The sequence below is a fragment of the Helobdella robusta genome (assembly GCF_000326865.2).
Source record: "Helobdella robusta unplaced genomic scaffold HELROscaffold_62, whole genome shotgun sequence".
Lineage (NCBI taxonomy): Eukaryota > Metazoa > Annelida > Clitellata > Rhynchobdellida > Glossiphoniidae > Helobdella > Helobdella robusta.
In genome coordinates, this window is record NW_008705346.1 from 37974 (window position 1) to 64419 (window position 26446).

Below are 26446 nucleotides of genomic sequence, written 5' to 3' on the forward strand. Positions count from 1 at the left end.
TTAGAAATAAAAATGTCGGCGTATTTACCAATTCGCATGCTGATCATAATTTCTTTCTAAATCAGCGTACTAGATCGAGACGAGTTTTACCGGCATTTCATCAGTTCGGTGAATTAGTGAGACATTTTAGTAATTATTTTTGTTTAAATTGTTCATCAAGAGTTTTTTGTGGTTTTAAATTTCAAAGGTCAAAATTTCAAAAGGTTAGGAAGGATTATCATTACATTATGATTAGAAATTAGATAGATATTAGTTATTTTTTATTTAAATTTTAATTAATATTTATTTTTGAAAATTTTACTTTTGTTTATTTTATTAGTGCATTCTTTTAATTCTTTATATTTAATTAATATTAACTCTTATCTTATTTCCTAAACCTTTCAGCTTTAAAAAATTAAAATGTCTGGAAATTTAAGAAATACAAATAACGAGTTCTCACCATCGGGGCCAGTTTCAATGCCAATGTCTGCTGGTAGAAAATTAGCAAACGGCCGACAATCACCGACTTCACCTCTAAAAATTTTTGGACAAGCCAAGAAGAAGATTAATGACATTTTTATAGAAATTGCAACATACATAAATGAGGGCAATGAATTTGTTAAAAGTTATTTTTACTCTTTTTTTTTGTTGAAAATAAATAAATAATAAATAATATTGTTTTCATATTTTCAAATGAATGAATTAATTAATTAATTAGGTTTAAGTCAAGAGAGCAGTTTGATAAAACCTGATCAATGTGAGCAATTCAGTAAGTACAAAGATAAAGTTCAGGGCATTAGAGAAATTTTGAAGAGAGATCGCATGAAAGTTGCATTCTTTGGCAGGTTATAACCATTCATCATCACCTCATCACTGCTCCATTATCATTTCATCATAATTAACTTACTCATCACTGTTGTGTCATGACTCTTTATTTTCATAACCAACTTTACACACCTGTGAAGAACGTCAAATGGCAAAAGTTCTGTGATAAATGCCATGTTGAGGAACAAAATTCTTCCAAGTGGTATCGGCCACACAACGAACTGTTTCCTGCAGGTTGAAGGGGTCGAAGGTCAAGAGGCCTACCTCATTAATGAACAGGATCAACAGAAACTCGATTTACAGGCTGGTCCTTTGAAGATTTTTTTTGGTGGTGGTGATGATGAAGTGAGTTATGAATGATGATGATGAGATATGATTAAGATGATGTAGCTATGATGGTTGCAATGATGATGGTGATGATGATAAAGTTTTGATTCACTGTGGTCTTTTTGTACTTCTGTTATCATTACTACTGCCGCTACTAGCACTACTACTGCTGCTGCTACTATCACTACTACTGCTGCTGCTACCACTACTACTAATAATAATAATACTGATGATGTTTTTTTCAATGCAGTCAATAAGCTCTCTGGCCAGTGCTCTGAGCAAAGTTAAGCTGAACAATGACACCCTGATAAGAATTTGCTGGCCGAAAGATCAATGCACTTTGCTGAGAGATGACGTCGTGCTCGTCGACAGGTAGTTTGCTGTTCATGTCATTTGGTTGTGTTGTTGTTGATGCTATTTGATGTGGTTGTTGATGCTATTTTATGTGGTTGTTGATGTGCTTGATGTTGTTGTTGATGCTATTTGATGTGGTTCTTGATGTGATTGGTATTGTTGTTGTCATTTGATTCCGTTGTTAGTGGTCTCTGATGTTTTTAAGTTGTGACTGTTATTTGGTTCATGGAATAACTATGGATTACATTTCATTTAATATATAACTAATTGGCTACAAATCTCAACTCCTATACAATAAACAAACAATTATTTTCCAAAGCAAACTAACCAACCAATCACTTAACCAACAAACCAACCAACTAACTAACCAATCATCTAATCAACCAACCAACCAATCACCTAATCAACCAACCAATCACTTAATCAACTAACCTACCAGTCCTGGCATAGATGTCTCACCGGATCTTGACAGCTGGATTGATAAGTTCTGCTTGGATGCTGATGTATTTGTTCTAGTTGCCAATGCTGAATCAACCCTTATGCAAACGGTTATTTATTTTATTAATTGATAAATTGATTGGTAGGCTGATTGATTGATTGGTTGGTTGGTTAAATGAATGAATGAATGTATGAATGATTGAAAGTTTGAATGAATTAAGGAATGATTTTCAAACTCAAATTATTCTGCCAGGAGAAAAATTTTTTCCATAGAGTAAGTGAGAGGTTGTCAAAGCCAAACATTTTTATCCTCAACAACAGGTGGGATGCTTCTGCTTCTGAACTTGAAATGATGCAAGAGGTTAGTTGATTGCTTCATTCCTTTCTTCCTTCATTCATTCATTTATTCGTTTGTTTATTCACTCATTCATTTGTTTATTCATTTGTTTACTCATTCATTCATTTAATCACAGTCTCATTCATTTATTCATATAATCACGGAATATTTTTAAAAATTTTTTAAATGAAATTTAACATTGCCACAGAATACCATCCATGTTTTCATCTACAGCCCACCACCAGCACAAAAACCAACACAAACACTGCAGGTAAAACAGCAGCACTTGGAACGTAATGTCGAGTTTCTAGTGGACGAGTTGAAGGTGGCCACACATCACGAAGCCGAGAACAGGGTCTTCTTCGTGTCTGCCAGAGAGGCACTGGCGTCGAGGATCAACCAGGATCGAGGAACACCCACCCCCACCAATCAAATGCTTGAGGGCTTTCAGGGCAGATTGTTTGAGTTTGCTAGCTTTGAAAGGAAGTTTGAGGTTTGCAGCTGTTCTCTTGTTTCTGTTGTTGTTTTAGTGGCGGTCCTGCGATTTTTTTGGGGGGTCTTGTAAAGTCTTATGGTTATGCTAAATTATTTGGTCTTTAGTGGTTTTTTAGCTGTTGTATTTTTACTCATCTATCCATTCATCCATCCACTAATTATTAATTTATTAATTAATAATTTTATTTTCTTCCTAGGAATGCATATCTCAGTCGGCAGTGGAGACAAAGTTTGCACTGCATGCAGACAACGGCAAGGAGATCACGAGGTACATGTACAAGACCATGGAGAATATCTGTCTCAGTGCTGTCGATAGCAGGTCGGTGCTCGTTGGCTGGCTGGCTGGCTGGTCGTTCTTTCAAATTTGTAACCTAAATCAGCAATTTAATTTTCTTGATTTACCTTTCTACTTTTTTTTAAAAGATGTTATTCATTCATTCATCCATTTACTCAATCATTCACTCACTCATTCAGGATGTTGAAGAAGGAGGAGTATGACAGCAGATTGAACCACCTAATGTACACAGACCAGCAGATGGTCCAACTAACAGCCATCATCAGGGATAAGATCAAGCGGATGACTGAAGAAGTTGAAGTTAAGGTTGGTTGGTTGGCTAGGACGAGTGGTGGGGCCCAGTCATTTCATCACTTTTTTGTTTTTTCCTTCATTCATTCATTCATTCATTTATTCATTTATTCATTCATTTATTCACTCATTCATTCATTCATTCACTCATTCATTCATCTTATTTAGTTAAATAGCTTGTTTTTTTCAATCAATTTATCAGTCATTCATTGCTTCAATCTCTTAAGTCATTAATAAATCAAACCATATCTGACTAAATCATTAATTACTTTAATCAATTAATGCACCATTGAATTAATGCACCACTCAATCAATCAGTCGATCAATTAACCAATCAATCAATCATGCGCTTAGGTATCAACAGCTCTATCAGAAGAGATCAGAAGGTTGTCGACGCTGGTGGATGAGTTTGACGAAATATTCAATTCAGATCCAATTTCTTTGCATGACTATAAAAAGGTCTGCTGATTGATTGGATTGGTTTGCTGGTTAACTGACTGACTGATTGATTGATTGATTGAATGATGGTTTAGTTGAATGTAAGATTCTTCTTTATTGCCGTTCATACTTTATACATCATATCTTTTTTTTGAAAATCACAAATCATTTAATTAATTAACTAATTTGGGGTAGTGATTGATAATAGATCATCTCTTTTCAATTAACCAACCTCTTAATTACCCTTCAAACCAACCAACCAACCAATCAATCAATCAATTAACTAACCAACCATTCGACTGACTTGCTGCTGGTCCTATCGCTAACGTCTTCAGAGATTATATAATTACGTCGAGGCCAACATGTCGTCCAATCTCCATTCTCGTTGCGATTCCCTCGTTCATCACGTCATTGATGACGTCACTGCTGACATCACAGGTAACAAACAGATTGTGGCGCCAGTCGGATTTAGTGATAGGCGTGTGCCAGGAATAATTTGATTGCTCTGCAGGGCTGTAATATACAAGCGCAGATTTTTTTGGCGTTTTTTTTTAATTTAATTTTTTTCGATTTTTTTTAATATGCATGTGTTACGTTCCACCGCCTTTATTTGAGCACACACGTCTGGTCCTGTTTTTAATTGCTTTCAGTAGTTTTTTGATTTCCTGATAAAATGTTTTTTCATGTAGTTGTTTTTTTTTCACTCCGGTTTCTCTCTGTGTGAAGTTATCCTTACTCGCATCGAGTTGATATCTCCACAGTCATCATCGTCTTCTTCATTATCATTATCATCGTCTCTGCAATCATCATCATGATCAGAAGTTGCACAGTCACGTAGAGGCAGGCCTATCAACAAACTTACAAAGCAGATGCTCAGAAGCACTGAGATCAGCTGTTGATCAAACGTCCAATGATATGGCAGGTTGTGTGCGTGCATGTGTGCGCGCGCGTGTGTGCGTGTGAAAGAATGAACTAGCTATTTCTTGTTTTGAGTAAGCCAGCAAATTAGTTTCTCGATTGAGTCAGTGAATGAGTGGGTGATAGAGTGAGTGTCTAAGTGAGTTAGTAATAGATGTTACTACCATCTTCATAATGAGTGATTCGTCCATTCATTTGTAGCAGTCATCATCGTTGTCATCATTTTTAGTTCGTTACTGTGTGGCATGAGTTTCTAAGTTAGCTGCTTAACTTTTTAATTTTGTTTCGTTTTGATTTAGTAACATTTTCTTTTAATTTGCATGGATTTGTTTTAATTAGTTAGTTCCTAATTTAAAATTGTTTCAATTTTTTGTTTCAACCTGTACAAACCAACGCGTCATTCAATCATATTTTCTAATTTTCTAAATTTGAACACTTTGGAACTCTCCAGAACAACTGTTGGTCTTGATCCCAGATGACTCTCGTCGTAAGACTATCGGCGTTTTCCCGAGCAGAAATTTCGAGATGGCCTACAGGTTGGACTGCAGAAATTTATGCGCCGAGTTCTGTGAAGATATCGACTTCAGGTTCTCCTTGGGCATGTCAACTCTCGTGAAACGATTCGCTGGAATCCGTTATGCCAAGCCAAAAGTTGGTCCCGAGAAATTACTTTCAAACTTTCTGAAAATTTACAGTTAAAACATTTTACCATCTCGTTCAGCGTTAAACTTTTTGTTTCTAGATTTAATAATAATGGAACCATAAAATTAAGATAACATTTTGATCACATGACCACCGAACAGCTGATCACACGCACCCTGGCCTACCCGGCTGATGACGTCACAAACTCTCCACAAAACAGGGGCATGCAGAGCGACGACAACGAACTCATGGTCAGCCTACTCTCTGCTTTCTCATCACTCTACTCTGGCACCACCATTGGTGTGCTGGCCATTGCTGCCCTGGTTAGATAACTTCTCATATCTGGTTGAAATTTTTTTATTTCGGAAAGTTAACTTTATAGTGCTTGTTCTTCGATGGATGAATTATAAAAATATTTATAAAAATAATTAATTATAAAATAATTATAAAAATAGTGAGTCACTTTTCCAAAAATTTAACATTCTTATAAATTTCAATTTGATAGATTTTTCGGCATTAGTATATAGAAACTTGTGCTGATGAATAAATCCGAGATAATCTGCAATAAACATCGAACGAAAAAAAAATGTTATAAATTTCAGTTAGGGAAGGCAGCCGGCTGGCGTGTGATAGGTCTCTGTGGAGGCATCTACGGACTCCTCTACTTATATGAGAGGATCACGTGGACCAACAGGTAGACCTACTGGGTCTTGTGGTTTTTTGCTGCTACTGTGGCTGCTACTGTTGCTTATACTGTTTTTTTTTATTGTCGTTTATGATGATTGTTGTTAGTTAATATGAACCATAGTAACTGAACATGAATTGTAAATGTATGAATGGTACGTGTTATCTGCAGTGCAAAGGAGAAGGCTTTCAAGCGTCAGTATGTTGATTATGCCAGCGGCAAGTTGAGACTCATCGTTGATCTGACTAGTGCAAATTGTAGCCATCAAGTTCAACAGTTGGTTCTTCTTTTCATTCATTCATTCATTGTTCATTCATTCATTTATGCTCTCATTCGCTCATTCATTCATGCCTTCATTTGTTAATTCATTCACTTGTTGATTAATTGTGTTAGTTTTGATTTGCGACACCTTTTGAAATCTCATTTTGAATTTACCATATCTCTTTTTCAATTACGTCATTCGCCATTCCAATTATTGCCACCCATATTAAATGATACTTCTCTTTCATTTTCACCTGCGTCAGAGAGTTGAATTCAACATTCGGTAGACTCTGCCAGCAGGTTGAGATGACGAAGAACGACCTGGAAGATGAATTGAAGAATTTAGAAGTTGAAATAACGAAACTTGATGAAGCTTCCAAGCAAGCTATCTGTCTCAAGTTCGTTGGGTTGAGTTGTTTGGTTTGGGCTTGGTTTTTTTGTCACTTTGCCAATTTTATATTAAATTTTTTCGTGTTTAAAATTTGGAATTTCTGGAATTTGGTGTTCTGTAGTGTTTTTTAATGTAAAGCTTTGAAATGGTCGCGTCTTAATTTGCTGGTATTGCGTTGGCTGTTTGGTTTTACACTAAACTTAACAAATTTATTATTATTATTATTATTACTAAAAATAAATTATTTTAACTTTCACAGGAACAAGACACAATTCGTCGATACGGAGTTGTCAAATTTCATGCTACAGTACCTTAAGCCGTTATGCAAACTATGATGATGACCTGTGAAAATTTTTTCAATTGAATTCAATTAATGTAAAGTTGATTAGATTTATTGATAATTATTTAGTTAATTAATTAATTATTAATTTATATTGTTTATTCATATTCGTGAAATAAATTGATAATTTGTGATTATTTGACTGTATGTCTTTTATTTTTTTTTTATTGATAGGTTAAAATTATATTTCTTATTACCTTTTTCTTTTTTTATTAGGTTTTTATTATTATGTACGTGTATATAACAAGTAAACCTCGCTTGCACTCTTCATTTTTAAAATTTAACATAAAAATTTTTTAATATATTAGTTTGTTTTAAATGCACCTGATAATTCCATGTTTCTGATTTTGTCTAATTGAAATCGAAATTTCAATGTTAGTTTCCGACGTTGAGGTCATATTAATAATAATAAATAACATAAATGTGGTTTGTGTTAACAGTTACTGGGGTCAAAACACGCATCGCCACGATATAAAGTTGCGACAAATTACTCTTCTTGTCAATTTTTTATACACTGTTCGTGATTAATTAAAACTTAATTCTTGCGTTGTTTTAGTTTTTTTTCTCGTGGTGAGGGGAGTTAAATAATTTCAATTTTGTTATTATTAATTAAATATTTTAGATTTCCTATATTATAGATCGAACTAGAGAGATCTTGTATTATCTCTAAATCTGGGGCGAGCAAACTGCGGCCCGCTAGGCCTTGTTTACCAAGAAAAAGGTCATCAGCCAGACATTATGAACAAAAAAGAAGCCACAAATCTTCAAAAAATTCTCCCCTGGGTCGAAAAAATTTGCTGTTTAAGTACATATGCGGCCCTTTAAAGGTAAAATAGCAAAAAGTTTGCCCACCCCTGATTTAAACCTATCTTTTACAATTTTGATGAAGATAGGAAAGGTTGAATTAGAATAAAGTACTCGTAAATGAAAAATATACAGGACAAACCATCTTGTTAATATTGATATTTTAATAACTTAGTGTGTGTTTCATATACTGAAATTCTTATAGTTAAGAACATTAAAATTAAAATGATTTTTTTTAAACAAAGCCGTAGCTAGCATTACAAACCATACATTACAACATTATTTTTTTTAGTCTTTATTATTGCAGCTCTGACATAGGCAGAACCACTTACAATGTTACAGATATATTATCTAATACTTTACTATTATTACATCAGAACATTACAAACCATCCATAATGATGCTTATTATAAATGGCGTGATGTGGTCTTCTCACATCGAACCATGCATTCCCAGCTTGTATGATGATTGTACATTATAGCATACACATCTAAATGCTATTCAACTGAATTAAATTGAGTAAAATAACTGATAGGTGTTATAAATGTTTAGTCTAAACTGTTATTAGGTAAAATATTGATACAATAGCGCGTTATTTGTGAGATTTATTGAGTCATAAAGAAATAGAAAGTAAGGCTCTTACGTTGAATGCTTAATATCTATTTAATCTCACGGGCTTCTTATATATTATAAACAACGTGCGGTACTTTTCTGTTCGAATTATTAATATTAATTTTGTTTAAAGAGAAATTAAAATTAAAAATAACAATTTTAACTTTTATTCGCGTGAGTTGCTCTGTTATCTTGGTGTATTTTTTGCTGATTTAATTTTGGTTAAATTTTGTTTATAAAAGTTTCAAATTTTGTCTTTTTAATTTTGTATAAATAATAAATAATATAATTAAATAATATAATATAATTAATAATTATATTTTAATTTTAATTTTTGATATATAATTATTAATTTCAATATTATATTATTTTACATTTTCATGTTTAATTCATGGTTTAATTTATTAATATTTAAAAATGAGGTAACAATTATTAAAGAATTAAAATAAAATTTATTTTATGAGTAATTTTGATCTACTCAACTAGCTCTGAAAAACTTTTTGAGTGATAAAAAAATGTATTCTTTATTTGAGATGCATGTGAGTGTGTTGTTGTATGTTGTTGTTATAGTAACTGGTTCGTTATAGTAGTATATAACTATATATATAGTCTTATCTATTTACTGACATTATTGAGGCAATAAAGTTTTATTCAATTGCAAATTAAATAATTGTTTTATGTTGATAACATTGAGATTGAAGAGATTAAAAACAGTTTCAAAATAACTTTTTCAATTGGATGTGATAAGTTCTTATAAGTATAATATAGTTAAGTAAGAAGATAAATATTTATTTACAAGCACATGCACACACACACACACATACATTCACACACGTACAAATTATTTGTTTTACATTTTATTACATTTTATATACAACATTTATTATAAATACTAATATTAAGTGTTTTTAACTGATATGGTTCGTAGTTTTGTAAGGAAATGTTGTCGTTTTTATTTATAGGAAATGTTTATGCTTCACTGATTTTGAAATTTATTGGGCAAATTTTCAGTTCTACATAGTAGCATTAATCACTTGTGTAAACTTCTAAATCATGTGTACTTCTGCACATTATCTTTAAAATTTGAAATATTTGACATATTTTATATACACTTTACACATATTTAACTCACAATCTTTCTCTCTCTCCTCTCTCTTTCTCTCTCTCTTTTTCTCTCTCTCTTTTTCTTCAATTCTCTTTTTTTTTCTACTTCTTCATTTTTTTCACAGCTATATATATATACAGTTTTATACACTTAAAATAAATTTAAATAAGCACATGTTTTTATGCACAGACATCTACGCATAAACACATACCCACACGCACATACACACATATATAAACACATCCACACACAAACAAACATACGAACAAACAAACACACACATACTTCTAATGCAACCTCATAAAAATAGTCTTAATTCTGCTTGGTTGCTATTGCTACATGGGCCTGAACAAATCAATAAACTCTATTGCTTATGTTAATACATTCTTATACTCTGTGGTCATACATATATACATATGTCTGTGTGTGTGTTTGTGTGTCCGTTTGCCTGTGCGTGTGTGTGTGTGTGTATCTATCTATTAAATGTGTAAATGCATATTTGTATTACGTAATTTTTACTTTGATTTGTTTCTAAGAAAGTGACAAATTTCTGTTCAATATGCTACCTGTACATTCACTATATTGATTCTATAGCAGTAATAACATTTGATAATATTATTATCATTATAATTATAATTATTACTAATCTCTATTGTTACAACATTATTAAATCATCATTTTAAATGTTATATTTCGGTTGATGCTGTTTCCAATGCCATTGATGTCATGATTATGACTCAGGTCATTCAACTATGAGAAAATATAAAGACTACATAAATGTATACCTAAGAGTACATACACACAGACATACACATACACACAGACATACACATACACACAGACATACACATACACACAGACATACACATAAACACACGCACACGCAGCCTAGTTATATTCTTGTGTGTCGGCATTGGTGTTATCTGAAAAAGTTCTTTATTAGCTGTGCATCAGCTGTTCATTGATTCATTCATTTGTTCTTTTATTCATTAATTTACGTGTTCATTATCTTATTCATTCATTCATTCATTCATTCATTCATTCATTCATTCATTCATTCATTAAGATCAAAGAAGACATAAGCAAATTAATTTGACCTTTCTTCCTTCTGGCACTCCTATCTAACTGTTCATTTGTTGTTACCCTTAAGATATCTCGCATTGTAACAGCTACCAACATTCATTTGACAGCTTCAGAGCAGGAAGATGAGTTCAATAAGCCAAGACTCTGTCTACACGCCCAACCCTGAGTTGCTATGGAAACCAAGTGATGACTTCATCAAAAAATCAAATATGTACAAGTTCATGCAGAGGATTAATAAGAAGTTTGGTCTGCAGTTAGGTTCGTTTTGGTTGCCGTTTATACGTTGTTTACAACTTGTTATAGTTAGTTTCTCTTTCTATTTTTTCTTTCCTTCTTTTTTTTATTCTTTCTCTCTCGCTCTCTTTCTTTCTTTTCCTGTTTATTTTTTTTCTAGTTTTACAACTTTTTCTAGATCATCCTCATTCTCTATTTCTCTCTCTTTCTCTCTCTTCATTTTTTTTTCTCTCCTCCTATCCTTCTTCGTTTTTCTCTATCTCATATTTTCTTGATATTTCAATCCCAACAGAGACATATCAAGAACTGCACAGATGGTCCGTAGATAACTATCCTGAATTCTGGGAGGAACTCTGGGAATTCGCTGAAGTCATTCATTCCAAGAAATATGATTATGTATGTCGGTTTTGTATTTCCGTATTTGTTTGTTTGTATGTATGTATGTTTGTATTGTTACAGACGTGAAGGCAAGATAAGAATTGGTAATTAGAAATTAAAGTGAAGCGCTTGATAATTTAATTAAGAGGCGGAGCCAATGAAAACCGTATTGTAAAATGTCGATGATTGTAAAAGAAAGCGAGGTATAAATAGACCGACAACAAGAACGATAAGAAAAGAGAAAGGGAGAATAGAAAAAGAAGAGAGAGATACAGAGAGAAGAGTGCACGAAATAGCAAGGAACGACGAGAATTACGAAGAAGTCAGAAGAAGTTTCAGGCAGTCCTATTATCGCAGAGATATTTTGTGTGCGCACTGCAAACAAATTAGCGATAACGCCCAAGGAGAAGTTTGTCACGAAGAATTCAACACGCGGTCTGCGAGTGAATTACGATAATCTTCCGAGAAGTGGATACTTAGGATTTACGGTCAAGAAACATCTGACGAGAAGAGCTTAATTATTGACGATTAGTTTTATCCTGTGATTTAACTGTTGATTAATTATTGTTTTGTATTCCAACGATTTTAACGATCGAACGAACGAGTGATCGATTACGGCAATTGCCAGCTCTGTTTTCTTTCTAATAAAGTCATCTAAAATAAGTCTGTTTAGGAATCAAGAATCCGCGTAAAAAGAAATAACCATACCCTACAAGTTCAAGGGGTCGGTTATATGTATGTATGTGTGTGTCTATGTTTTGTATTTGTTTGTTTGTATGGGTGTTTGTGTGTGTGTCTATCTATATTATTTGTTGCTTGCATGAACGTTTGCAAGCAGTGATGGCGTTGTATTTAAATCATTGACCTATATTTTTAGCCATCACATACAATTACATGTTGATATGTTTTGTTTCGTTTTTAAGCATATAAGCTGCCACCAAATATGCAATAAAAGTACCTCATCGAATACACACGTAACAAATACCTTGTTTTGAATACCTCGTCATACGGAATAGACACGTAGCAAATACCTTGTAACTATTTTGAAAGGTTGTAGACAGGTCGAAAGGTATTGCCGATATCCCTGCATGGTTTCCTTGCTGTAGGCTGAATTTCGCCGAGAATCTACTTCGTCGTCGCGATCATAAGATTGCTATCTACGCTACTGGTTGGCCGCTTGGTTGATTGGTTTCTCTCTCATTCATTCATTCATTTATTCATTCATTCATTTATTTATTTATTTATGTTACTGATAAGCTGGTTAGCTTCACACTCAGTCAATCACTCGTTTTTTTATTTATTCAATCATTCATTTAATTAATTAATTATTTATTCATTTATTTATTTATTTATGTTACTGATAAGCTAGTTAGCTTCACACTCAGTCAATCACTCGTTTTTTTATTTATTCAATCATTCATTTAATTAATTAATTATTTATTCATTTATTTATTTATTTATGTTACTGATAAGCTAGTTAGCTTCACACTCAGTCAATCACTCGTTTTTTTATTTATTCAATCATTCATTTAATTAATTAATTATTTAATCAATCATTCATTTTTTTCATAATTATTCATCCATTCATTCATTCATTAATTCATTCATTCATTCAATTCATTCATTCATTTGTTCAATTATCAGTTGAAGGCTGTGCGGAGATTCGAACACGTACGTTTGCAGAGTTGCACAGGAATGTCGAGAGGTACGCCGCTGCCATGAAAACATTCAACATTGGTGTCGGAGATACCGTTGTCGGTTGGTTGGTTGGTCGGTTGGTTGGTTGGTTGATTGGTTGGTTGATTGATTGGTTGGTTGGTTGGTCGGTCGGTCGGTTGGTTGACCAACTGATTGATTAGTTGATTGGTTGGTCGGTCGGTTGGTTGGTTGACCAACTGATTTATTAGTTGGTTGGTTGGTTGGCTGATTTGATTGTGGTTTTCGGTAGTGGTGATGTGTTTTGATGGTTTTTAACGCAATTCTCAAAAAGTCTGCTGTTAGACTTTTTATCATAATATTTATAATAATACTTCATGAAATGTGAATGAATACTTGTCTGATGACTAAACTTTACTAAGAAATATTTATAACATTTACACACACGCGCAAACGCACACACACGCGCACACACACACACACACATAAAAATAAACACAGGATACCTTCCAAACAGTATAGAGGCTGTTGAGGTGATGTTGGCGGCTGCTTCCGTTGGAGCAACGTGGAGTAGTACCTCACCTGAGTTTGGTGTTTCGGTAGGTTGATTGGTTGATTGATGGATTGATTGATTGATTGATTGATTGATTGATTGATTGATTGATTGATTGATTGATTGATTGATTGATTGATGATTGATTGATTGATTGATGATTGATTGATTGATTGATTGATTGAAAGGGCGTTCTTGAGAGATTCAGTCAGATAAAACCCAAGCTCATCTTCTCGATCAATGCAGTCACATACAACGGCAAGCAACATGATCATCTTGAAAAACTCTTCCAAGTCACACAGGGTTTGTTCTTTTTGATGATGATTGTGATGATGCTGGCTCTGATGATGATAATTGTGATGAAAAAGAGGAAGATGAGGGTGATTTCGATAATTGCATTTAGGCTTACCGGATTTGGTTTGCGTGGTTGTGGTGCCGTACTTGAAAATTGACGGCCAGCCAATCAACATCTCGAACATTAGGAACAGGTTGTCATTTTATTGGGAATTGACCAACCAATCAACCAACCAATCAATCAATCAACCATTCAACCAACCAATCATCTTATGAACCAACCAACCACATCCAAAAGTTGTCTGATTGAAGATTTTGCACGAAAGGGCATGAGGGCAGATGGATCTATACCCCCACTGATGTTTGAACAGCTGCCATTCAACCATCCACTCTTCATCATGTACTCCAGTGGCACTACTGGCATCCCTAAGTGCATGGTTCATTCTTCTGGGGTTGGTTCATTCTGATTGGTTGACGGATAGATCCATGCATAGATGTATGGATGAATGAATAAATGAATGAATGGATACATGGATGGATTGATTGTTATTGCACATAAAAGGGTACGCTTTTGAAACATCTGGAGGAACATTTGTTGCAAGGAAATATGAAGGAAGACGACATACTCATGTATTTCACCACCGTTAGTCTTCTGGTTGACTGATTGATTTGTTGGTTGACTGATTGGTTGATCAAACAAACTCCACTAATGACATCACGAACATTGCAGACAGGGTGGATGATGTGGAATTGGTATGTCTCATCACTGGCTGTTGGCTCCTCTATTGTTTGTTATGACGGGTCACCACTCGTTCCTAATGAGAATGTTCTCTGGGACCTAGTCGAGAGACTCAAGTTTGTTCTTTTGTTTGTTTGTTTGTTTGTTTTTGTTCGTTTGGTTGTTTGTTTGTTACTTGATTGGTTAATTAGTTTGTTAATTGATTAGTTGATTGATTGATTGATTTGTAAGTTGATTGATTTTTTTTAGATGAACGAAAAGACTAACTTTTTATAAACTTCCTCATCAAGTATTGTCTCTGCTAACACTGACCCCCATCACTGCTATCACCACCTCACTCATCTTCAGGATCACAATCCTAGGGACGGGAGCGAAATGGTTATCGTTACTGGAGGAACGTGGGAACATTCCAGGCGAGTCACATGATCTGACCTCATTACACACAATCCTTTCAACCGGGTCACCTCTGAAGCCGCAGAGCTTCACTTACGTTTACGAAGCCATCAAGCGTGACGTCATTTTGGGATCTATCACGGGAGGTACGGACATCATTGCCTGTTTTGCTGGCCTCAACCCCATGACCCCTGTTTATAGGGGCGAGATTCAGGGAGCCCACCTCGGTATTGCTCTGGAAAGCTGGGACGAAGATGGTATGTTGTTTTTAGTTGGGTGATGCTCGTTGATTGGGTGGGTATTTATGTTTGTCCATTCATTCCTTTAATCCATTCATTCTTTTGTTATCCATTCATTTACTGATGCATTCTTTCATTAATATTTAAAAATTTTTCTCGGTGGCAGGCAAGCCGGTATTAGGAGAAAGCGGGGAGTTGGTGTGTACGAAACCTTTCCCTAGCATGCCTATCTATTTCCTCAACGATCCACATGGCAGCAAATACAAGGCTGCCTATTTCGAGAAGTTTCCTGGTTTGTTGCTTGTTTGTTTAGCGTTCGGTCTGTTTGTTTAACTGTTTGTTTGTTCGTCTGTTTGTTTGTTTGCATTGTTTGTTTGATTGATTGTCATCATCATCATCATCATCCTTACCGTCTATCATCATCATCGTCGTCGTCATGACAATCAATCCAGGTGTTTGGGCTCACGGCGATTTTTGTCTCGTCAGTCCATCGTCTGGCGGTGTTTGGATGCTTGGAAGGAGGTTGTTCGATTGATTGATTGATTGATTGTGGAAGAATAAAGAAATGAATGAATCAATCAATCAATCAATCAATCAATGGATGAATGAGCGTGAATCGTTTAATTAGTCACGATAATTTTTTACCTATACCTTCATATCATTGTTACTTTTAAGTTATAAGTTATTTTTTTCTATCACCATCTCCGCCATTTCCTCATACATTCCCATTATTTCCACATCTCCGTCATCATCTTTTTTCATCGTCGTTTTCATCATTTTCAGTGATGGAACGTTGAATCCTGGTGGTGTGAGGTTTGGCAGTGCCGAGATTTATCACGTCGGTTAGTCACCCCACCCCACCCATCATCATCGTTTTAGTCAACCTCCTCGCTACTGCCATCACTTCATTTTGGCGGTCACAATCACAGCAATAACATTGACAACACTTCAGTCATTAAATAATTGGTCAATCAATCAATCAATCAATCAATCATTATCCTACCTAAAATCTCAAATCAACCCTACAAAAAAGTTGAAAGTTTCAAGGAGGTACAGGACAGTTTGTGCGTCGGCCAGAAAAGTAGCGACGGCATGGACGAGAGGGTAATCCTCTTCCTCAAAATGATCCCTGGCATCAATTTGACCTCTGACCTCATCAAGCAAGTTCAGGCCAGCATTCGTAAACAACTTTCGCCTCGTCACGTTCCGTCTGTTGTCATGGAAACTACTGACATTCCGGTTTGTTTATTATGGCGTGTGTGTGTGTATGTGTGTGCGTGTGTGTGTGTGTGTGTATGCTGTGTATGTGATCTATTATTGTCATTTTTCAATTATCATCTTTGCTAATGTTATCATAGTTACAACAAACAAACAACACACGTTTAGACGACATTTTCCCCGAGATCGGGGGTTGCCGTTTGGCTACCTATGATGAAACCGAAATACCCCTCGACGCCATCCACATCTGTCACTCGCCTCAGTATCACGCAACCCCGCTTTCACCCTGTCCTTCTTCTCCACCTGCTCTCTCCATTCCAATCGCGGACGACCCCTTCCTACCACTCCTTCGACCTTGAACTCCAACGCTTGCCTAATCCCGACCCTTTCATCCCTTCTCAACACATGTCCATACCACCGCAATCTCGATCTCCTTATCAATGTCACAATGTCCTCATTCAGTCCCATCATTGACATCAGCTCTGTACTACTCCTCCTATCCTTCACTTTAACCCCACACATCATCCTCACCATAGCTCTTTCAGCCCTCTGCAGTACACTTTCTTCCTCTCTCCTCTACACCCAAGTTTCACCACCATATACCATCGCTGCTCTCACACATGCTTTATATAACCTCCCTTTCATCTTCACTGACCATTTCTTTCCACTCAATACCCCACCCAGTTCCCTAAATTTCATCCATCCTACACGAACTCTAGCCGTAACTGCGCTCAAACATCCTCCATCCGCGTTCAGCTTATCCCTTAAGTAAACAAAGCTTTCCACTCTTTCAATACCACCACTCAACCCCGTCCTTGCGTCCGTCCTATTAATCACACCATGAATACATTTCTTACATTTGAACGTGCCTTCCACCTTTTTCAGTGCCCCCCTCACATGCACCCATTTCTGACATCCTATACACAATACCGAGTTAGCCTTCACTTTCCTGTCACATACCCCACAGGGGTCTATTTTACTTATCACTCGCTCCCCACCTTCCCCACTCACCATTACCTTCTGCTTACCAATATTAACTTTTAACCCTTTCTTTTCAATAACACTTTTCCATCTGTCAAATTTTAACTGCAATTCTTCCATGCTATCAGCCATCAAGACTAAATCATCTGCATACAAAATCTCAAATAACAACCCCTCCATTATGTTTCCACACACAACATCCATCACAATTGCAAACAGAAACGGTGATAACACTGGTCCTTGATGCACTCCTACCTTAACACTAAAAGCGTCCGACATCCCCCTTCCAACCCTCACCTTTGTCTTTGCCCCTTCATACAGCTGCATCACAGCTTTAACAAGTCTCTCATTCACTCCTTTCTTCCTCAACGCCCATTCAATGATCTTCCTCGGTACTCGATCAAAAGCCTTTTCTAGATCCACAAAACAAATGTACAATCTTCGTTTCTTCTTTCTATAATTCTCCTGCAACATTCTCACCATAAACAACGCATCCACCGTTCCCCTACCAGGCATAAACCCACACTGCATTTCATTAACTGTCACCACACTTCTCAACCTTCTCTCAAGCACCCTCTCCACTACCTTCATTCCGTGCTCTAGTAATTTCACACCTCTATATGACCCACAATCTCTCACATCTCCTTTGCCCTTATACAACGGCACCAACACACTGTGTCGCCAATCCTCATGTATACCTTCTAGGGATGCACCGGATTCAGGTTTTTCAAATCCGGCCGGGGCCGGATTTGAAATTCAAAAACCGGCCGGGGCCGGATTTTAGTTACCATTTTACATACGTTAGAAAAAATACTCACATTTACGGTTATCTAAATGTTGAACATCAAAAAATAACACCAAGCAAATAGTTATTTAATTCAAATATATGAATAAGTTGTGTGATACGCCAAATTCTGTACACAAAGATCAGCTTATAATTTATGCATATTTGCATAACCCAAGTTGTCCTGGCTATGACATTAAACTGACCCTCACTGCCTTGTGAGTGATGTTGGATCATCAAAGGCTAGGCCCACCGCTTATAACTGTGGTTGCGTAAGGAAGGGCGTCCTGCGTAAAAATTAGCCAAATAAATTACTTATTATGGACTGGCGTCGAGGGGTTTTTCGGTTTCATCATAGGTAGCCAAACGGCAACCCCCGATCTCGGGGAAAATGTCGTCTAAACGTGTGTTGTTGTTGTTGTTGTTGCATAACCCAAGTTAAAGCACAAAGAAAATTGTCCAGCTCACCGCACAATTAGTGATGTTGTAATTATGTGTCATGTATACCTAGCCTAACCTTTAACTTACCATGTTCTTAAATAATATATATATATATATATATATATATATATATATATATATTATGTAGCTATATGATCCGTCATGTGCAATTATAAATATAAAGTATATACACGTGCACAAGTTCTTTTACACAAAGATCAGCTTATAATTTATGCATAACCCATGTTATAGCATAAAGAAAATTGTCCAGATCACCTCACAATTAGTGATGTTGTTATTATGTGTCATGTATGCCTTTAGCTTAGCCTTTAACTTATTGACATAAAATTAATTGAATTCAATAAAAATTTTTTTTCTGTTTATAACATTTTTAAAAGTTGATAGACGCTTAAATCCGGCCCTAAATCCGGCCGGGGCCGGATTCGACCGGATTTGAAAAAAAGCCGGATTTTGGCCGGGGCCGGAGCCGGGGCCGAACTTCGGTGCATCCCTAATACCTTCATCATCAAACATACTGTTAGCAATTCTCATCATAACTTCAATTCCTATCACCCCACTCGCTTTTATATGTTCTGCCACCACTTCCGAAACCCCTGTAGCCTTACCTAGTTTCATTTCTCTAACTGCTTTCTCTACTTCCTCCATCGTCACCTTCTCTATAGGTCCGTGTGTGACCGCGGATTCCACATCTCCATCCCACTCATTCTCTTCATTCATCAACCTTTCCATATGAGCTTTCCACACCTGAGCTTTTTCCTCCTCATCTATGCACAACTTGCCAGATCCATCCCAAACACATCCATTCCCTATAACATCTTTCCTATCCCTCATTGACTGCTTTGCTACTTTAAACATTTTCCTCGAACTCACATCAAATTCCATTTCCTTCATTAACCTATCTGATGCTTTCGTCATTGCAGTTGCCACTGCCTGTTTTGCAACCTTCTTAGTCTTCCTATACTCAGACTCCGCTTCCTCCGTCATGTCCCTTCTCCATACCCTAAACCTCTCCTTCTTGACTTCCAAAACCCTTCTTATATCTTCATCCCACCACCACGTCTCACCATGCCTACACTTTCCTTTCGTCCATCCACATACTTTATCTGCCGTAGCCAACACACAGTCCCTGTATCTCTCCCAAACATCTCCATCCTTGCCATTCTCCCAATTTTCAGCCACCTTCACTTCAAATGCCTTCCTCACCTCTGCATCCTGCAACTTCCATGTCTTTCTCTTTGCCACAAACTTATCCTTCTTCCTCCTCCCCATTTCTTTTGATTTCACATCCATCACAACCATACTATGCTGCAGCATACCAGGTATCGCCTTCACATTCTTCACATACTTCCTATGTTTGGCCCTTAGTTATATCATAGTTAGTGATATCATAATTAACGTCATCATGAAATCACTTTTATCATCATCACCATTATCATCATCGTCGTCGTCGTCATCATCACTATCATATTCCTCATCATAATCATCACATCCGCTATCATCATCATCGTCGTCGTCATCATCATCAGTACACGCATTCGGGAAAGAAGGTGGAGATAGCTGTGAAGAAGATAATAAGTGGAGAGATGGTGAAGGCGTCCGGAGCCCTATCGAACCCCCAGTCACTTGATGTTTATAGGGACCTCCCTATTCTGCGGGGATATTAAATTTGTTGTTTGCGTTGTTGTTGGTGGTGGTTTTGTATTGTTTGTGTGTTGTTGTATTGTTCTGTGTTTGCGTGTTGTTGTATTGTATAGTTTTGTGTGTTGCTGTATTGTATAGTTTTGTGTTTGTTTGTTGTATTTTATAGTTTTGTGTTTGTGTGTTATTGTATTGCGTTTCATGATTTTTATAGCGCCTGTTTTTATCTAGATTTCAGGAGAGCATGTTTCCACTGTTGAATGTTATTGTCGTTTGGTGTGTTCTTTTTGTGTGTTGTTCTCGTCAATAACTTGATTCTTACATGGATCTTGAGTTGTGTTGTTGTGTCTGGTTTTTTGTATTGTATTTGTTATGTTTTGTTGTTTTTGTTGTTGTTGGATTCGGAAATGTTGAAGTGTTATGATGGATATTAATTGGTAATGTTAGGCATTCCGATTTTTTAGGATGTTAGTGATTTTGCCTATTGGATCCATTGAACACTGTCAATATACATTTGTTAAGTTTGGTGACTTTTTCTATAATTATCGTTATATTGTTGTATATGGTTAATAATTATTGTTGTATATTGTTGCATATTATTAAACTTTGTTACATATTGTTCATATTGTTAAACTTTGTTTCATATTGTTGCATATTATTGTTAAATACTAGGTACTTATTGTTAAACACTGGGTACTGTGTGATTTGTTGAACTTTTGTTAATCCATTAAGATGGATTGCTAAGTTTTTATTCATATTAAACATTTGTTTAAATCATTTATTTATTTATTTTATTTAATTATATATTAACAATAAATTGGTTTCGAAAATATGTAAATCGTATTGATTCATTAATTGATTGAATGGTTAATTGATTGATTGATTGGTTAGTTGATTGATTAATTAATTGATTGATTGATTAAAATCGTAAATAAATATGGAGAACTACTTAAATATTTTCTAATTCCTTCTGTATGAATAATGTATACCGTATTAATTATGCATTTCTTTCACATACTACAATCTTTTCAAGAATTAACTCACAATGAATATTTATGATTGCTTATTCACGTACATATGCGTACGTAGACAAACACGTACACACACGCACACGTAACATAACAACACAATACTTCATTACTTAGGGTCAGTATTTGTTTATAGGTACAATATTTATTCAATGTTTTTTAGTAAATGTTTAAACTGTTGTATACACATTCATCAATTTGTATGCTTGCCTGTATGTGTATGTATACGTGCGGGAATGAGTATGTATGTTTTGTATGTGCATGTATAAGTGTGTACTAGTTTCTCAAAGTTTGTATATGTGTATACTTTGGTATCAACTTTGTACGTGTTTGTACTTAACTGATATATGTATCTAAAGTCGATGTTATTTTATGACATCTCATTCCTCTCTAAATGTATCATCCTTAGGTTTCAGTTTTTTTTCATAATATTTATTACAACTGTAAACTTGTATATCATTTCATTAAATCGCCTACAATATAGCCCATATATATACAATGGGTACTTATTACGGCTAATCTCATGTGTACACACACGCACACCCGCACGCATATTTTAGTCTTAGTTGACTCAACATTTAGGTTAATTATAAGCATCTTTATTAATATTTCTGCTGTTGTATATGTGTTTTTTAATAGAATAACAATTTCACAATGGATCAGTAATAATTTTTTATATTTAAATCTGCAAGATAACAAATTGTGGTCAGGTTTGCTTATGAGTTTACAAAACTAATACCCAACTCAAAAAAAATAGCTGCCGTATAAATGTATTTAAAAATACAGAAGAAATGAAAATAATTTACGAAATGACATTTAAAACACACGTTACATGCTATAAATTGTTTAGCTGGGTTGTAATTTTATACCTAACAGAAAAGGTTTTGAAAAAAAAAATTAAATAAATCTTAGCAATATCACAAGACGATGACTTTTGTTAAAATAATGAAAAATTTGTGAGTCAGGTTAATGTCTAAGATATATATATTCATGGAATTTAAGACTAGTTTTGCCCTTTCGTTCATCCCATTGTAAGGGTAACCAAAAAGAGGTAGAAAATAAATAACGTCAGATAACGTTTAAGTTCTATAGTTCAATTCCTATACCAAAATTAACGCTTGCATATCAAACGATCAATGAATAACGAATAATTATGCATTTTTTATAATTATTTTAAGATCAGGTCTAAGATTTCTTACATCATTTAAAGAGGTGACATCAATGGAGTGACAGCCAACTAAGATGAGTGACTTTAAATCAGGAAGAGGAAATAATGATGGCGATGTTCTATGAGGTGTTGTTAGTTGCTCACTGATGTTGTTTGTGGGTGGTTGCTGAAGCTGCCAGTTGGATGAGGCAGGTGTAGTTGTTGATGCCGATGTTGTTGTACAGTCGTGTGCTAGAGCTCTGTGTGCAGTTTGAGGTTGTGTCGGTTTATAATGACTTCTGTTGTTCAACTGTTTGTTTGGTGGTTGTTGTTGTTGCGGATGTTGTAGTTGATTCTTGCTGTTTGTCGAACTATTTTGCTTAGGTACCGAAGGTGACGGCGACGACGACGTTGTGGTTGAGCTATATGCAGCTGAATTTGAAAGGAATTGAATACTTTTACTGGTAACTCCCTGGCAATACGATACATCCAACTCAACCAACTTCAACAACGTTTGACCTATCAACTCAACAGACGCATCAGTGATATCTGACCCAGTTAGAACCAACTTGACACAATTCCTCAACCTCAACAACGACGCATCTACACCAGGCCTCTCGTCAACCGATGCAGACAACAAACCCTTCAATAACAAATCAGAACACCCAGACACCCAAGACAAATCAAGCTCTCGTAGCTGCGGACAAAAACTGCCGTTGTTGTTGAGACAACTAACAGCTGACCAGGCACAGGCTGTTAGCTTCAAGCTACGCAGATTGAAAAGTCTTCCAGCTAACCAGGTAAGTTGCTGCCTGCTTATATTGGTGTGACTGAGATCCAAGCATTCTGGTTGATGCCTTGCTATGGCTACCAAGTGGCTCTGAATTTTTTAGATGATGGTGGTGACGAAATGTGATTATGAATTCTGACGATATCACCAACAATAACAGCCATGACAGTAATGATTCAACATTTCAGTAAAACATTGAACACAAGTGCAAAAAACGAAACGTGAACATTACGACCACAGTCAACATCCACCTGCTTAATCTTCCTCCTTTTGAAATCCATCTTCTTCCAGAGAGGAGAATAAAGGCACCATTTGTACCAAGTCTTGCAAACGAGCATGCAACATCTAGTTAGCTCCTCGTGACTCAAATATGAAAACACATGCAACCACGTGTTCATCTTTATTTTGTGTTTGGCCAGACCATCTGAAGTTAGAAAAGATTTGGGAGGGGCTTGACAGAGAGGGGGTCTAATGGCGAACTTGGGTTTGAATGGCCCCATGCTGATTTTTGAAGATGTGCCTGGTGCTTGTGCGATGTTGTTACAGCTATCTTCATCAACGTTAGTCTGATGTGTGAGAAAATGGACAAACTATCAATTAAATGAGTGACAAGATGGAATTAGTGAGAATATTTAAAAAATTAGTTAAGAAATCAAATATGGTTCAAAAACGAAAAATTTTAAACCGGGTTTTTAAATCTTTTTACGTGAAGAGCATCACCATCATCACCATGATCATCTGCATCACTGCGGATCAGATTTTTCCTTGATCTTTTCCTGTTCGAATGTGGTGATGTAAGTTTACTTTTCATAAAAGAACCATCGTCATCATTGTTATTATCATCTGGTGTGTGTCTATATGACAGGTCAATTTCAATCTGGTCATCATTATCATCTTCTTCGTCGGCATCATTATCGGCATCATCATCGTCATCTTCATCATCTTCATATTTCATAGCGTGATAATTCTTTATAAAGGTTGAATATGCATTGGATTTGTTGGCAGCTGATGATGATGATGACGACGATGATGACGTTGAAGCTGATGACAACGTTGAAGATGATGATGTCATGAAATGTGATGATGATGGTGGTGGTAGTAACGCAGCTGATCCTGATAATGATGGCGAAGGTATCATCCTTGAGAACTTGTACTAGACAAAATACAAATATTTTTTCCAATATGTTAGAAAAAAAAACAACATAGACAAAACATTAACAAAGAAAATAAACAAACGAACAAACAATTTTAAGAACTCAAATTCAGCATGCAAAACAAACCTTTTTACTTTTAGTTTTCCCCAAAAAGCAGCAGTAGTAGCATTCCCAACTGTTAGGCAAATCACTCTTCACAACACAATCAACGTTGGAAAGGTGTGGATATTTCAATTTCAGACAGAGGGGGTGGCAAATTTGCCAGCATATGAAGCACTCCATCAAATCATGCATGTAGTGGTGCGTTGAACTAGCTGATGATATGTTACTGCTATTAACGTTGTTATTGTCATTACTATGGCTAATGTTGAGTGTACTGATATTAAAACTTTCATGCTGTTCATTTGAAATGACATTATATAATGCCTGACTAGTTTGCAGATGGTTGAATGATGATTGATTTGATTGGTTGGTAGATGATAGATTTGATTGGTTGGTAGATGATTGATTGAATTGGCTGGTAGCCAATTGATTTGATTGGTTGATTGAGGGCTGATTTGATTGGTTGAGGGCTGATTCACTCTGTCCACAAATCACACACACCACTGCAGTTGGTAGGATGGGCTAAAAAAAACAAATTAATTTAAATTTTTTGAAAACTTGATCAATCATTTACACATTCATTTATTTATAAAATCATTCAATTCATCATCCCCAACATCTACTTCTTCTTCATCATCCTCTTCATCATCACCATCCAATCAACTCACAGCAAGACATTGCCTATTGATGCATGTCTGTTTCATTCTGCCAAGACCCCCAAATTTCTTCATGTCCTTGCAGTAGTGGCACTCCCCACACTCCCCCCGAATGCACGGGCCACATTTTTTACATCGTACTCTTCGCCTTCGTAGGACTGACTCCTTGCAAGTGTTGGAGATAGTGGAGCTGGTAGTGGTGCTAATGTTGTTGTTGTTGTTGATGGTGGTGTTGTTACTATTATTACTGTTATTGACGTTATTGCTGTAGTTGAGATGTGTGGGCATAGGATGTAATAGAAATATGTTGTTGCAATTTTTGTTGTTGAATTCGTTACTGTTAATACTGCTTTTGTTACTGTTAAGATCAATAACAGTTACATCATTGTCAGAGGTGTTGTTTAAAATTTTGTTGTTGTTTATGTTGTTGATGTTATTGATGTTAGCATTAATATCAGTGTTGTAGGTTGTTGATAAGTTGTTACACAAAAACTGAGAACAATTTCTAGTACTGTAGTTGATGATGTTGATGTCATCATAACAGTTGTTGTTTTGACTTGACGCTGTTTTAGATAAATCAATAAATTGATTGATTTCATTTTCGTTTTGTGATGTTATTGTAGTTGTTATTGTTGAGGTGATTGATGTTGTTGCTGAAATTTTAGTAGATGATGTAGGAGACTGACTATTAGAAAACATCATTAAAGGATTAAATGCTTGCTATAAAACAGCCTTTAATTTAAATTTAATTTTAAGTTTTAAATATTAATTATTAAATTTTTTTGCAAGGCAACTAACAGTAACAGTAACACCAATAAATAAAGTTAAATGTTAAGCCATCTATTCTAAGTCTATCTAAAACTAAATTAACGTTAAACTCCAAAATTGAGTTTGCGTTTCTTTATCATTGATGATCAAGTTGGCCAGATTCATAAAAGTTTTTGACACTTCTTTCTCCACCATTTTGATTAAAAATTTTACAAAAATTATAAACGCCGAAATGAAAATCTATTATCGCTATTATACATAGACAAAACAATTATAATATCACTAGCAGTCAATGCACAGATGGCACAGATAATTTCATTTATTGTGATTTATTGTCATTTTATTTTGACTTAAACCAATTTAAATGGCAATTTCTTTGTATATATATATATAGATTAAATAAATGGTTAAAAATATAATAAGACTGTAAAAATTTTTAATCATTATGAAACGTACTCCTAGTTTGCTAGTTACACCAATGCGGCGGACGAACATTTCAGACATTAAAAAAATAAATTTGCCACTTTGCTTTGCCGGCTTAACGCTGATGATAGTTATGATGGTTTTTATGATGGTTTTTACGACGGTAGTTATGATGGTAGTTGTGGTGGT

General features: G+C 35.4%; 4 protein-coding genes across 4 annotated transcripts; 2 read left to right on the top strand and 2 right to left on the bottom strand.

Annotated features, from left to right (window-relative positions):
• Positions 1-462: 462 nt before the first annotated feature.
• On the top strand, positions 463-7011 carry HELRODRAFT_87998 (hypothetical protein; the record flags this gene model as incomplete). Its single annotated transcript, XM_009029747.1, has 17 exons — positions 463-604; positions 698-824; positions 945-1149; positions 1421-1503; positions 1925-2033; positions 2177-2284; positions 2532-2753; positions 2953-3084; positions 3240-3356; positions 3696-3800; positions 4599-4701; positions 5149-5348; positions 5501-5662; positions 5942-6033; positions 6196-6300; positions 6549-6683; positions 6936-7011. 17 exons carry the CDS (start codon positions 463-465, stop codon positions 7009-7011), a joined length of 2223 nt encoding a protein of 740 aa, XP_009027995.1.
• Positions 7012-10784: 3773 nt separating this feature from the next.
• On the top strand, positions 10785-20548 carry HELRODRAFT_103160 (hypothetical protein). The gene is made up of 18 exons (XM_009029769.1): positions 10785-10878; positions 11147-11250; positions 12283-12400; positions 12877-12990; positions 13390-13487; positions 13630-13744; positions 13845-13929; positions 14034-14187; positions 14298-14378; positions 14466-14590; positions 14823-15124; positions 15273-15398; positions 15559-15628; positions 15890-15948; positions 16140-16345; positions 20078-20246; positions 20364-20465; positions 20494-20548. Exons 1-16 carry the CDS (start codon positions 10830-10832, stop codon positions 20213-20215), a joined length of 1944 nt encoding a protein of 647 aa, XP_009028017.1. The 5' UTR covers positions 10785-10829; the 3' UTR covers positions 20216-20246; positions 20364-20465; positions 20494-20548.
• Positions 20549-21886: 1338 nt separating this feature from the next.
• HELRODRAFT_115304 (hypothetical protein) lies at positions 21887-23654 on the bottom strand (the record flags this gene model as incomplete). Its single annotated transcript, XM_009029770.1, has 2 exons — positions 21887-23231; positions 23393-23654. The coding sequence occupies 2 exons, from the start codon at positions 23652-23654 to the stop codon at positions 22369-22371; spliced, it is 1125 nt and encodes a 374-aa protein (XP_009028018.1). The 3' UTR covers positions 21887-22368.
• Positions 23655-25069: 1415 nt separating this feature from the next.
• HELRODRAFT_180456 (hypothetical protein) lies at positions 25070-26029 on the bottom strand (the record flags this gene model as incomplete). The annotated part of the gene is made up of 2 exons (XM_009029771.1): positions 25070-25577; positions 25938-26029. 2 exons carry the CDS (start codon positions 26027-26029, stop codon positions 25070-25072), a joined length of 600 nt encoding a protein of 199 aa, XP_009028019.1.
• Positions 26030-26446: the final 417 nt, after the last annotated feature.

What these genes read in the sequence shown, in the direction of transcription:
- HELRODRAFT_103160 (XM_009029769.1), top strand. Translation starts at nt 10,830, where the DNA reads ATGTACAAGTTCATGCAGAGGATTAATAAGAAGTTTGGTCTGCAGTTA. An exon ending in ATCTCGAACATTAGGAACAG is followed by an intron (nt 13,930 to 14,033) that starts GTTGTCATTTTA and finishes CACATCCAAAAG; the next exon opens with TTGTCTGATTGAAGATTTTG. An exon ending in CTATTTCGAGAAGTTTCCTG is followed by an intron (nt 15,399 to 15,558) that starts GTTTGTTGCTTG and finishes CAATCAATCCAG; the next exon opens with GTGTTTGGGCTCACGGCGAT.